This window comes from Arachis hypogaea, chromosome 9 (genome assembly GCF_003086295.3).
Source record: "Arachis hypogaea cultivar Tifrunner chromosome 9, arahy.Tifrunner.gnm2.J5K5, whole genome shotgun sequence".
Taxonomy (NCBI): Eukaryota; Viridiplantae; Streptophyta; class Magnoliopsida; order Fabales; family Fabaceae; genus Arachis; species Arachis hypogaea.
The window spans coordinates 15,767,498-15,781,201 of record NC_092044.1 but is presented as its reverse complement, the minus strand read 5'-3'; the positions used below and the strand labels follow the sequence as shown (position 1 = coordinate 15,781,201).

General features: G+C 37.9%; 2 protein-coding genes and 2 long non-coding RNA genes across 4 annotated transcripts; 2 read left to right on the top strand and 2 right to left on the bottom strand.

Moving 5' to 3' along the window:
• Positions 1–56: 56 nt before the first annotated feature.
• On the bottom strand, positions 57–6,540 carry LOC112710512 (uncharacterized). Its single transcript, XR_003811647.2, has 3 exons — positions 5,868–6,540; positions 5,524–5,678; positions 57–588 (listed from the first exon to the last, which is right to left on the bottom strand). It is a non-coding gene; the product is annotated as an uncharacterized lncRNA (long non-coding RNA).
• On the top strand, positions 5,163–6,848 carry LOC140175285 (uncharacterized). The gene is made up of 2 exons (XR_011865433.1): positions 5,163–5,345; positions 5,463–6,848. It is a non-coding gene; the product is annotated as an uncharacterized lncRNA (long non-coding RNA).
• A 3,785-nt stretch (positions 6,849–10,633) lies between these two features.
• LOC140175069 (protein MAIN-LIKE 1-like) lies at positions 10,634–11,209 on the top strand. Its single transcript, XM_072201978.1, has one exon. It carries the CDS (start codon positions 10,634–10,636, stop codon positions 11,207–11,209), a length of 576 nt encoding a protein of 191 aa, XP_072058079.1.
• Positions 11,210–12,912: 1,703 nt separating this feature from the next.
• On the bottom strand, positions 12,913–13,329 carry LOC114924429 (uncharacterized). Its single transcript, XM_029288983.1, has one exon. It carries the CDS (start codon positions 13,327–13,329, stop codon positions 12,913–12,915), a length of 417 nt encoding a protein of 138 aa, XP_029144816.1.
• Positions 13,330–13,704: the final 375 nt, after the last annotated feature.

The window sequence follows — 13,704 nt, the reverse complement described above, 5'->3', positions numbered from 1 at the left end:
TTTCGAATGTTTCTTTTATAGTTTTATCAGAATGTTTCATTTATTGGAGTTTTGGATTTTTAATACTAGATATTTCATATGTTTCTTTTATTGTTTTAGCCCAAGTTTACAATTGGTACATTTTTCTTTGGCCCAGTACAAAAAAAACTTATTACATGATTTTTTTAATAATAAAATAAATATCGACAGTTGCTAAAAAAAGCAGTGATGACCACCTTATCTCTCTCAAGGAGAATCTTCCTCTCTTAAGGAGTGTCTTTAGTTCATCTTTCATTCTCTACGGCAATTTGTTTTCTTTACTCTCAAGAAGGCGATCAGTCTATCGAGGGTGAAGCTGTTCGTCTTAATCCAAATTATGATGATAGCTTTGTTGAAGGAAATCTAAATATGGTGGGTAAGATTATCTCCGACAAAGAAGTTAGCTTCAAGACGTGTAAAGCAGCGTTTTTGGGAATCTAGGGGAATCTGGAAGGAGTAGCGATCTTAGACATCGGCAGAAACAAGGTTCTCATCAGCTTCAAGGATACTAGCAAGGGTATTCAGATACGCAAAAGAGGACATTGGAGCATCAGAGGAAATCTTGTTAACCTGTAGATATGAAATGACAGACAGTCAGTTTATGATGTCGACCACAAATATATGGAATTATGGGTACAAATACATGGGCTTCCACTTGATTACATAACGATGAAAACAACTGAGATTATTGGTAAGAGATTAGGTGTTGTGATGGAAACGGAAAATCCAAGATGGAACAATGTCCTTCAGAGAACCTTTTTGAGGGTGAAGGTAACTTCAGAGAACCTTTTTGTGGGTTGATCTAAAATATGAAAGGATTCAGGATAGCTATTGTCTAAACTGTGGAATCCTTGGTCGTAATAAGAAGGAGTGCAAAAATTCAATGGCAACGGCATGTTGGAACCCTTTGAAACCAATGTAAGCATTTCAGCCAGGGATGCAAAGCAGCGGGAAGATGAGAAAAATAGGGAGTCGAAGGATGATAAACAAGCGTGTGACGGAGAGTGTGAGAGAATGGAGACTTCGAAGGAGAAATGGCCAGATGAAAGTTGTACGAGGAACAGAGCAGGAGAAGGTTTTAAATAATTTTTAAGCGTAACCTAGAGCAAACAAAAGTCAGTCATAGAGAGAGCCAGGGATCAAGGGAGCAGATTGACCTCGAATCAGTAAGTCTATCAACTAGGCGTGTTATTTATGAAGAGAATCATTCAGGTTTGGGTGAGAAGCCAGCAGACTTCATAAACAGGATGAGAAAAGGGAAGGATATGCTTCAAGAGGCAGAAGAAGATAATTGAGATGTTAGGCAGAATGGTGAGGGGCGTCAGCACCTTGCGCAAGTCGAGGTAAAGGAAGGAGGCAACGACAATAACAGGTGTTTAACAATTAGAGAAGAGTTGAATAAGCTCTTTGGCAAGAAGGGGACTCAGTAAAACCATCAACTCAATGACGAAATGCTGGAACCAACAGTGAGGGGGACAGATTGTATCAGTCAAAATGCATATGAGCTGTAGAGTTACAGGAAAAAAACAAAAATAAAAAGAATTGTCACTGCAGGTACCAGAACCATGATTCAAAGGATGGAAAATGGGGAGAAATATTTCGTTGAACTAGCAGAGGATCAGCAAGATATGGAAGAGGATAGCATTGCAAAGCCTCAACTGAGGAATAATTTCATGTGGGCTTTGGAGCTGGCTTACAACTTAGGAATACATCTAAACCTCAAAAAGAAAAGAGATGTAGGTATCAATGTAGATTATGAAGAGGAAATGAAGGAATCTAAGGAAATGAGTATGCAACAACCAGGTAAGAAGTACAAAAATGATACTGAAACACACATGGCTAAGGATGCGGGCCTTGACATGCCCCACCATCAGCCATGATTGTTGTCAGCTGGAACTGTTGAGGAATGGTGGCCCCTTCGACAGTGCATGAATTAAAAAGCATCTGTAAATCTCTCAGGCCATCCATTTTGTTCTTTATGGAGACTAAAGCTAGTAAATCGAGTTGTGATAGAATTAGAAGAAAGTTATGTTTTGACAACATGTTTTGTGTAGAGTCCCGGGGGCTATCCAGGGGATTTTTGTATTTTTTGGAAAAGTAATGTAAATATTCATGTTTATACTTGGTGTGATAATTTTATTAAAACTAAAGTTAATAGTGACAATGATAAGGAGTGGGAGTGGGAGGCTACTTTTGTTTGTGGGCATCCAGATTACAAGAAAAGGAAGGAGTTATGGAAGGAATTAACTTTTGTAAGTAGTAATTTGGCACAACCAAGAATGTTGATAGGGGACTTTAACGATGTAATTTCATAAGATGAGAAAGTAAGTTTGCACTCTAAACTGAGTAGTCAGATTGAATCTTTTAGGAAGTTTGTACGTGAGAATGCTATCTTGGATTTGGAACTACAAGGGATGAAATACACGTGGTTTAGTAATCCAAGGAATGGTTGTGTTACTAAGGAAAGGCTAGATAGGGTTTTTGTCAATTGGGAATGGAGAAGAGCTTTTCAACATGCCACGCTCTCAGCCTTACCACCTATTAGTTCGGATCATACTCCTCTAGTACTCAATGTTAATCCTAGAGGTAGAAGGAGTAAAAATTTTAAATTTGAGACATTTTGGGTGGACCATGCCGACTGTGACACTGTCATAAGGAGAGGTTGGAGCCGTTCTGGCAATACTGAGGCTGATCACTGGACAAATCTCATTCGAAGAATATAAAATTGTAAGAAGGAATTGGTCAAATGGAGTAGAGTCAGTTTTAAGAGGGCAGATGTTGAAATAGAAAAGTTAAAGTTTCGTCTCAAACAATTGCAGGAAGCTGATTATAAAGAGACTCAGCAAGAGGAGATCATCAGAATTAAATTGGAGATAACTAGATTATGGAGACAAGAGGCGAAATACTAGGGTCAGAGGTCGAGGGTGAAATGGTTAAAATTTGGGGACAAGAATACTTCCTTCTTCCACGCCTCCACCATCCAAAGAAGAGATAGAAATAGGATAGAGAGATTAGAGGATTCTACAGGACATTGGGTGTGTGGGAAAAAGGATATTCTCAAGCTAGCAGTAGGTCACTTTCAGAATCTTTTTAAGGTTTCAAGCAATTTAGATATGATTACTTGCATATGCCATATTCTTGTTAGAGTGAATGAGGATATGAATGGGGTGCTCATGGAGGAGGTTACTAATCAGAAAATCAAAGAGGCTACTTTCAGTCTGGAAAGTCTTAAGGCACCAAGACCAGATGGTCTAAATGGTCTCTTCTATCAAAAGTACTGGTCAATTGTTGGTAAAGAGGTCTGTGATGTAGTTAAGAATTTTTTTCATGATGAAAATTTTTCAAGCAGTGTTAGGGAAACCTTTATAGTTTTGGTTCCTAAGACTAATCACCCGGAAACCCTTAACAAGCTTAGGCCGATTAGTTGCTGCAACTTTATCTATAATATTACTTCTAGAGTGTTTGTTATTAGGCTTAGGAAAATAATTGATAAGATCATATCCCTTATCCAGAGTGCTTTTGTGGGAGGACACCTGAGTCAAGATAACTTGGTTATAGTGTAGGAAATGTTCCATGATTTGAATAGAAAAGGGATGAATGCTTCCAGAAACTTAGCCATTAAGATTGATATGAATAAAGCTTATGATAGGATAGAGTGGTCATTCTTAGAAGCAACTCTAAGGGCCTTTGGGTTTAACCCGCATTGAACGAAGATGTTGATGAAGAGTGTAAGCCAAGTAAGTTATAAGATTAAGATTAATGGACTTTTGTCGACGACCATTGAGTCGCTGAGGGGTCTTAGGTAGGGGGTTCCCCTATCGCCATACCTTTTTATCATAGCGGCTGAGGTTTTCACTATTCTTATGGATAAGGCTAAAGAAGAGGGCATAATTTTGGGAGTTAAATTCGCCCCTACTGCACCAGTTATTTCACACCTCCTTTTTGCGGATGATTGTATACTATTCTCAAAAGATAGTGAGGAGAAAATTTATCAGCTCATTACTATTTTGAACATGTACACCGAAACCTCAGGGTAGAGAGTCAATTTGGACAAGTCTGGGATCACATTTGGAAACCAGAATAGAGTAGAAATAGAAGAGATTTTGGATCTGTCAGCTTGGGATAAACCAAGTAAGTATCTTGGGCTTCTAGCGCACTAGAAAAGATCAAAGAATAGTGCTCTCAGTTGGATTGAGGACAGAGTGGTGGATATGCTAGCAGGTTGGAAATAAAAACTCCTTAATCAATCTGGGAAGGAGGTCCTCATCAATTCAATAGTTCAAGCAATACCTGCCTATACTATGAATGTGGTTCTTTTTTCTAACGGTTTTTGTGAATGACTTAATAAGAAAATTGCCAAATTTTGGTGGGCGTCTTCAGGTAAGGAAAGAGGTATTCATTGGAAGAGTTGGGATAAGATATGTGCCACTAAAAAGGATGGAGCTATTGGGTTTAAGGATTTATATAGTCAGAATATAGCTCATTTGGTAAAACAAGCATGGATAATTTTGGAAAATCCTAAAGCTATTTGGGTTCAGGTACTAAAAACTTTTTACTTTCCAGAGGAGGATTTTAAAGATGCTATGGCAGGAAGGGCAGCATCATGGATGTGAAAAAGTATTGTTCATGGCAGAGATTTTCTTTTGAAAAATGGAAGATAGTTGATAGGGAAAGGAGAGCGGGTGAGAATCCTGGAAGATAAGTGGATAATGAACATGGATAAGGATCTTGTGGTTAGAAACCTTGATATTAAGTTTGTAAAGGATCTGATTCTTGAGGGAGAGTGGTGAAATGTGAATAAGTTAAAGGTGTATTTTGATGGAGCCTCGATTGATAAAATCATTAGAACCCTAGTAAGTTTTTTTGGAAGGGAAGATAGGTTTAGCTGGCCTTTCAGAATGGATGGAAAGTACACTATCAAGACGGGATATCATGTTGCTAGGAGTGAAAGGAGCTTCGGTAATAATAATAACCCCTATACCAGTGAAGAGTTAAAGTATTTATGGCAGGAGATTTGAAAATTAAGAGTTTCTCAAAAAATCATAACCTTCTTATGGCGGGCATCGCATAACATATTACCTGTTTTTGGAAATCTATTTAATAAAAGAATAACTAACACCCCTATCTATCCTATTTGGTTGCAGGAACTAGAGACCACTGAGCATGCAGTGCTGCTATGTCCTTGGACAAGGGCAGCTTGGTTTGGAGCCCAAATTCAATGCTGCCCTACGACCCTAGCAATTTCTTCCTTTGGGATGTAGATGATGGATCTTCTAGGGAAAATGAGGCTGAATGCAGGGGCTAATTATGATCTTCGTAGCAGTAAGGTTGGTTTTCTGGTTTGGGAGGTGTGGAAAACGAGAAATCTAGCAGTATATCAGAAGACTATCCTAATCCTATAACGGTGATTCACAAAGCTAAACTAATGGAACTAGAATTTGCAGAAACGGCAGAGGAACCAGCAAAGGAATTAACTAAAGCAACAAGAACAAGCAGCAGGTTTACTTGGAGACTGCCACCAGTAGGTTGGATCAAATGCAATGTTGATGCAGCGTTTGTTGAAGCACAATCTATGGGAGCTACGGCAGCGGTATTCAGAGACCATAACGAAACCTTCCTTTCTAGAATTAACTCCACCATAGCCGCCATTTCATCATTAGCTACGGAGGCATTAGTGGTTAGGGCAGCTTTAATTATGTCACAAAATTTCCAAATGCAGAAAGTTATCATAGAATCATATAATCAGATACTCATTCAGGCACTAAAATCACTTGCATCAATTGCAGAAATTCAAGTTGTACTAGAAGCATACTACATCTAGTAAGAGGCATTCCATATTGTGGTTTTACCTGGGTGCCCAGAAAAGCAAACTTATTAGTACATGAAGTGGCGAAGCTCACAAGTCAGGGTTCTCTCCACCAGAATTGGATTTTGTATAAGCCACTGTCCATTAGGAACATTCTTCGAAAGGATAATTTTGTTGTCTTAGGATTGGCAAACAGATCTTGACTGATGGCAGGAACTATTTGGGAGCTGAGAGTTCTAATTAGGATGCTGTGCCGGACAACTCGATGCTCTAGGTGACAACACGGGAGCAAAGGCAGAGTTTGGAGATGAGACAGAGGGGGCTAGGTGGGTTGTTGCATTGACGGAGGAATTCGCTAAGGTGGGCTCACTGTCATTGATCTAGGGTTTTCAGGTTCTGTTGTTGGTACATTGGCGAGGTTCTGTCTGTTGCATGTGAGGACAACTATACTGAAGGGGATGAATGCAAATAGAAGGATGTGAGGAGGCGTGGAAGACGAAAACTCTATGCGATTAACAAGATGGTGAATCAACAACACGTCGACTGCCACTACTGGAGGACGGGGTGTTAGCGTCGGCGCCATTGTCGTTGTAGTCTGGCTGATGCTTACAAGACAACATGGCTTGGTTAAGGACTAGACCTTCAACGATGTCACAAGTGCTTCAAGTATCGTTAATTTCGTTTGATGTTGGAGTTTGAAGTTGCTGTGTTGCCCAATAAGACTCTCGTGCAAAGGGGATAGGGAGAGTAGGGGGTGGGGATCGTGGGTGGGTCTCGGGTCTCTTTGGGGATTGATTATTCTGCTCCACGGATCCGGGCTGGGCTGTTGGTTCGGATCCCTATCCAAAAAAAATTAATGAAATAAATGAAATGTAGTTGAGGCAAGGTGTGAATGGCAAATTAGTTTGCCTCGATTCCCACTCCTAGCCTAGCACTAGCTAAATTTAGTGTGTTTGAGTGTGTATATCCAAAAAGAAGAAAAGTTCAAAACAATTTTGTTGAAATAATTAAAAAATTTAATCTATTGCTGTTTTGAGATTGGTCAGAAAAATTGAACAATTTAAAATAATTTATAACTTTTATAATTTAACAATTTAAAAAGAATTCAAAATTTAAAAATGTGGGTTGTTGGATTAAGGATAGCAATATTTTTTCCTACGATGAGATCTTTCTGTTTGTGAGATTTACTGAACAAAGCTAGAAAGAGCTCAAAGCTCCCGAACAGAGTCGCAGCAAGGTAAGTACAAAACGGAGAATAGAAAGTATGAATTAATGAAAAGAACACTTATGCTTGATTGAATGAAATCACAGTATACAGACCAGAGCCACACGCCAATATATATTCACACAGTGACTCAAGACTAGAGCTCCAGAGTTCAACACTCACTCCAAGATTCATAACCGATAGTAATCAGTGACGGATCCAAAAAATTTTAGGAGTAAGGAAAAAAATATATACATTAAAAAAAATTTTATTGGATGTTATTAATTAGATGAAGATGTAAAAATTAAAAAAAATTAGTGAATACTTTTATTCTTAAAACATATTGTGTATTATATATAATTTATAAAAAATATTTTTTTATTTCTAAAACTTGAATTTAAAATATTTTAATTAAATTATAGATAACTTGTTATCTCTACTAATTTTTTTGTACATATTTAATAATAAAAAACTGAATAGTTGGCACATTAATGCCTAATGATATACTAATATTTATAATTTGAAACTAAAGTTATATATAAATATTAGAAAATTTAAATCTGTACATAAAAAATATGTTTATATAAAATAATAGAAACTTAATTTATAATTTTTTTCTTTTTTCTTTTTAAAATAATTAAATTTGTTATATATTTTTTAATTGAATTTTAATATAATATTAGATGAAATATTTTTTGTATTTATTTAATTATGTATTATAATTAAAATACTTTTATATTATTATTTTTAAAAATAAAAAATATATTCTAAATTAGTAAATTAATAAATTCATTTTAAAATTTTATATGCAACATAGGTACATATAATACAACAAAAAATAAAAAATAAAGTAATAAGGATGAATAAATTAAGAATAAAATAAAATATATAAAGTTATGAAGAGAATAAAATATTAGATTAATACCTAAACTATAATTGTTTGAATTAAAATTTAGAATTGAAAATATCAAAAAGAGAAACAATGAAATTGAAAGATATATAGAGTCATAGAGAACTATATAAAAAAGTACGGAGAATTTAAAATTTATCTTTTGATGAAGATAAGATGACTATTAGAAAATAATTAGTAAAAGAAGGTTGAAAATATAAAAATAAGAAGAGAGTTTAAATGAATAAAAGAGTGATGGGACAAAAACTAAATTTAATTATGTTAAATAATAGTCAAAATAATGAAAAAATAAAAAAAGTAAATTTGGCCAATTAAATTTAGTTTATTTATAGTAGAGTCATTTAAAATTATTTAAAATAGTTTATTTTTCTTATGGATGCAGGGGTGGTGTATTGGCTGGATATTGGCCAAGGAAGGGTATTGCCGAAGTATGGAACTCACGGTCAACACGCTGGGGGTGTGGTGCCTGAGCAGGTGGCGACGTGGCGACACTCCTTTAACACACCGGGGGCGTGCTTCCTGCGATGTGGCGGCACTCCTTCAACACGCCAGGGGCGTGCTGACTCACCACGCAGGGGGCGTGGTGCCTGGAGACCCGTGAAGCACAACAGAGATTCGCGCGGAGTTCCAATGCTGCTGCTGCACCACGCGGGGGGCGTGTTGCAGGCTGTCTGCATGCAGGGGACAGCCCCCCTCCGGGAACCAGCGAGCTCTTCTCCTTCTTTTATATATATGCATTTTTCTTGGCCATTGTTAATGAAATAGCTGCTGAAGCAAAGAAATTTGAGAGAAGGAAAGAAGTGTGAACTGTTTCGGTGTATAGGTTTAGGGTGAGAAGAGTGTAGTGAGTAGTAGTGAGTAATAGTGAGTTAAAAGTTTATACGATGAAAAAATTTTTTAGTTTAAAGGATTAAAAAAAATGGTACGTAATTATATGGCGCTCAAAGAACATAGGTTAAATTATACAGTTGGTCCCTACACTTTTAGTGAAATTGCAAATTGGTCCCGACACTTTAAAAGTTTATAATGGGTCCCTAAAGAAAATTAAAATTTGCAATTTAGTCCCCGCCGTTCAAAAAGTGTTTAATTTAACAGAATATTCTCAGCATATTCCTATTTTAAACATGTGAGCTGCACATGTTTGACAATAGAGACCAATTTGCAAATTCAGTAAAAGTATAGGGACCAACCGTATAGTTTAACTATTTGAAAATGACCAAAAACTCGCTAGGCTATCTGAACCCACCCCGCCCCTCCCCAGCTCTCTCACTCTCACTTTCTTACTTTACAAAATGGTACCATAATCCCAGCGCTCTTTATTACCTCGGCTCACCATTGCCGTACCTTTCGCCTCCGTCGCTGCGCATCGAATTCACCGATAAATTGAGTTACTCTTTTTATGTTGATTTGTTGCTATTTTTTTCTTAGACATTGAATTGTTCGCTTTGAGCATGTTTTGGATTGGAATTGTTCTCTTTCATTTATCGGTGTTCAATATCAAAATTGGAAGAGAAGAAAAAGTCATTGGATGAGAGAGGTGAGTTGGAGGAAGGAAGCGAGACCCGACCTGTGAGCACAAATGCGGTGGATCCGGCATGACGACGGTGAATCGAGGTGAGAGATAGAGCGCTGGAGTTGGGGTATCGATTTGGAAAGTGAGAAAGTGAAAGTGAGAGAGCTGGAGAGGGGTGAGGTGGGTTCAGATAGCCTAGAGAATTTTTTGTCATTTTCAAATAGTTAAATTACACGGTTGGTCCCCATACTTTCACTAAAATTGCAAATTTGTCCCTGTTATCAAACATGTGCAGCTCACATGTTTAAAACAGAGAATATGCTGAGAATATTCTATTAAATCAAATACTTTTTGAATGGTAGGGACTAAATTACAAATTTTAATTCTCTTTAGGGACTCAATTATAAACTTTTAAAGTGTAGGGACTAATTTACAATTTCACTGAAAGTGTAGGGACTAACTGTGTAATTTAACCAAGAACATATTATCAATTATTTGGATCATCCTATTTATGTAAGTTGGTAAATTTTAATTTTTTTCTGTATTTAAAATTTATTTTTTATGTATTTATATTCTTTATGTATATATATTTTGTAATTAGAATATTATTTTGTGTATTTTATAAATATTTTAATAATATAATAATAGCTTTTATAAAATAAACGTTAATAATAATAAGAATATGTGTAATTTTTTAATAATTTTTTTTAATTTTTGTTAGTATGAATATATTCAAGAATAAAAAAATATTTTGACTTTTTAAACATAAATATGTTGCGTATATTAATAAATAAATATTATAATAAATTAAATATGTAAAATGTATAAAATATATATTTTTATTAAAAAATTAAAAAAATAAATAATTTGATAAATAAAGATTATTAAATAATACGTGATAAATGTTATTAAATATTGTTATAGCAAATTTTTTTTCGTAAGGATTAAATATTTTATTTGATAAATAAATAAAGAAATTAATTTTTTAATAAATAAATAAATAAATAGATAAGCTATGTTAAATAATTTAATAAATAAGATATTAAAATAAATATGTGATGAATGTTTATTAAAATATTTATAAGGATTATTATTTAATTAATGTAACATATATCTTTGTTGATGCAGCTTAACAGGAATTTGTTGGTGCGTAAACTGGATCCGCCACAGACGTGAAATCCGATGGTGGAGAACTACTTATGCGCCACGGGATTCTATCACGTCTCTAGAATTGGAGTCATAAGAGGATTTTACCTCATGTTAGCTGCTCTGGTTGAAAGGTGGAGGCCAGAAACCCACACCTTTGTATTGCCGGTCGGTGAGGTTATAGTGACATTAGAGGATGTCGCTCATATATTCGGTCTACCCATTGATGGAGAGCCTGTCAGTGGATGGACAGATAGTAGTGGCGACTTCCTTCAAAGTCAGAGCATAGTGATATTTGGTCGTGAGCCATCAGTCAGTCATTCTTCGAAGTCCTATATAAAGCTGGGTTGGGTTCGACGTATCAGAGACATAGAGCCGTTAGACACTAAGGAGTCCATCAGAAGATACGTCAGATGTCAGATCTTGTGTTTGTTAGAGTCGACCCTATTCACGGACAAGTCAACCGTATATGCCCATGCGAAATATCTACCATTGCTTTGCGATTTCAAGCGGATCCATACTTATAGTTGGGGGCAGCGTGTCTTGCACATCTTTACAGAGCACTATGTCGTGCATCACGATATGATACAAAGGAGTTGGATGGCCCTCTGAACTTGTTGTTTGTTTGGACATGGGAGCGAATGCCGTGTCTTGCTCCCGTACCGAGACAAACCCTTCCACCAGCCGAGATACCAGTTGCCAGGAGGTAATAAGTCTTATTTTAGTCATGTGTTATATTCATGATGCATGTTTGACTTATGGTGAGTTATTTAAATATTTTCAATTAATAATGTTTCAAGTGGAGTCATTCGGAACGGACCACAGCGTGGTTATCGAAGACCGTAGACACATTCAAGCATGATATAGACTACGTGCAGGAGGTAAATAATTATGGTTCTTATCCATTTTTCCAATCATTATTGTTAGGGTTCTAATATACCAATAATACTGTGGCAGTTTGAGTGGCGGCCGTACGACGGATTGATCGTCCCAGACGAGTTGCATCCTCATCTTGAGGTGTGTAACATCGTTGCTCCATTGTTGTCGTTCGAGTGTGTCGAGTGGTACCCTACGGACGAGTGATGCATCAGTTTGGATATATACAACCTCCTCTGCAGGCAGCAAGGGATATTCCACTTGACCAACATTGCATCGTTCTACGCGGAGTGCAGCTTCATGACTGGACAGTTTTGCATGGGCCTTGGATAGCGGAGTGGGCCAACAGGCGACACAGTCGATTGCGAGATCTGCACCCCCTTCCGACCAGGGATTTTTTTCCGACGGTTGAGTACCGGAATTGGTACGTACGCTCCTACGAACATCTGTTGAGATTGACGGGGTACGCTCCTCATCATACATAGGCACCTGCCCTACAGCCACTACCCTTCAGCCACCTCAGCATGCAGTGTTTAAGCCATTTCCTTATTATATACCACAGCCACCGGCCTACAGTCATGGTAGCCATCACACTCAGGACAGCTACCACTCTCATCACAGCCACTACTCTCAGTACAGTGACAAGGGTCAGTCCGGCCAGCATCATGATCCCATAGTTACTGTTCCTTTCGGTTATGATTGGTTTGACTTCTCCAGTGACGGACACGGAGATCAGCAACTACAGCATTGGACCAACGCTGGTTTGGGTGGCTGGTCAGATTTTAGTGGTATCCCTTCATCGTCAGTGTCGGCTGATCCATATAGGGCATCAGTAGATATGGCCCATGGTTTGCGGGGTCGTACTTCCGACCACACGTTTGGGAGTGCGTCATGTGATAGTAGTTTTATCCAGCGCCAGCGGGTATACGCAGTTGTTGACACGTTCAACCCCGGTCGATCTGCTCCAGCAGAGGCAGGCGGGTCAGCCGCTTTGACAGATGCAGGTGGGTCGGCCGCTTCTACAGAGGTAGGTGGTTCGGGACCTCCGGGGATGAATGACTCAGTTCGAGGTCACCCATATGACCTATGGACGGAGCGAAATTCACCTGATAGGTATACTCCATCGCAGTTCGATCTGGGCATTATGGGTAAGGGACTGAACTACTTAGTTGGAAAGAAGTGAGCTTCGGTTTAGGTTTTTTATATTTTATTTTCAGAATTAAGTTAATGTAAATCGTGTTTAATGTTTGGTTTGTTAACTTATGTAATCCGTAGTTCTTTTTTTGTATATTTACTTAAGGAAATCAGTTAATGACAATATTAAGCGGACATTAAAATATCAATGGATAGACTTCAATTGAAAAATACAAACACGTCTAATTTCAAAAGCATCAACTGACAAAATGCAAATTAAAAAATACAAACATGACCGTATTAAACTACGAACCAGCACCACTCGGTCCATCACGCTGAGGACACCTACTCCGACTATGACCCTGATCACCACAGAGACGGCATATCCGAGGACCACGCATGTCGTGTGAGTCCATTTCATTCAAGTATTGGGTCAGTTTGGGCCTGCCTTTAGACGTTCGCCTCAGGGCGGGATTAGCGACCAATGTGGGTCCCTCATAAGCAGGCCATGTCTTGGGATCACCTAATGGTGTGAACTCAAATCTATATACCTTACGAACCTCCGTCATCTTGTACACATCATGCACATACAACTGCCAATTGAGACACTGGTTAGCACAGCAAGCAATAACATGGCGACATGGTAGTCGTTCAACCTGAAAGTGCCCACAGTCACACATCCGTCGCGCAAGATCAACAACTAACACCTTTTCAGTAGTCATTTCGCGCACCTATACACCTCATTTCCCAGCCTATTTCATATTTGCTTCTATCCGCTGTTGCACAAATACGGAGTACGTAAATCCAGCATGCTTGTGTTCGTGAGTCTCGGCACTCTTCCACGTAAAAAGTTTATTTAACCTATAATATGTTGCTCGAACCAGCGCCAACACAGGTAGATTACGGGCACCCTTCAACACTGAGTTAATGCACTCGATAAGGTTCATTGTCTTATGGCCCCATCGATGTCCCTCGTCGAATGCCAATACCTAATGTCTGAGTCCAAGGGCATCGTACCACTTAGCATATGCCTCGGCTCGCTCTTCCAACCTCTTATAGTTGATATTGTACTCCTCCACCGTTCTTGAATACCCTAT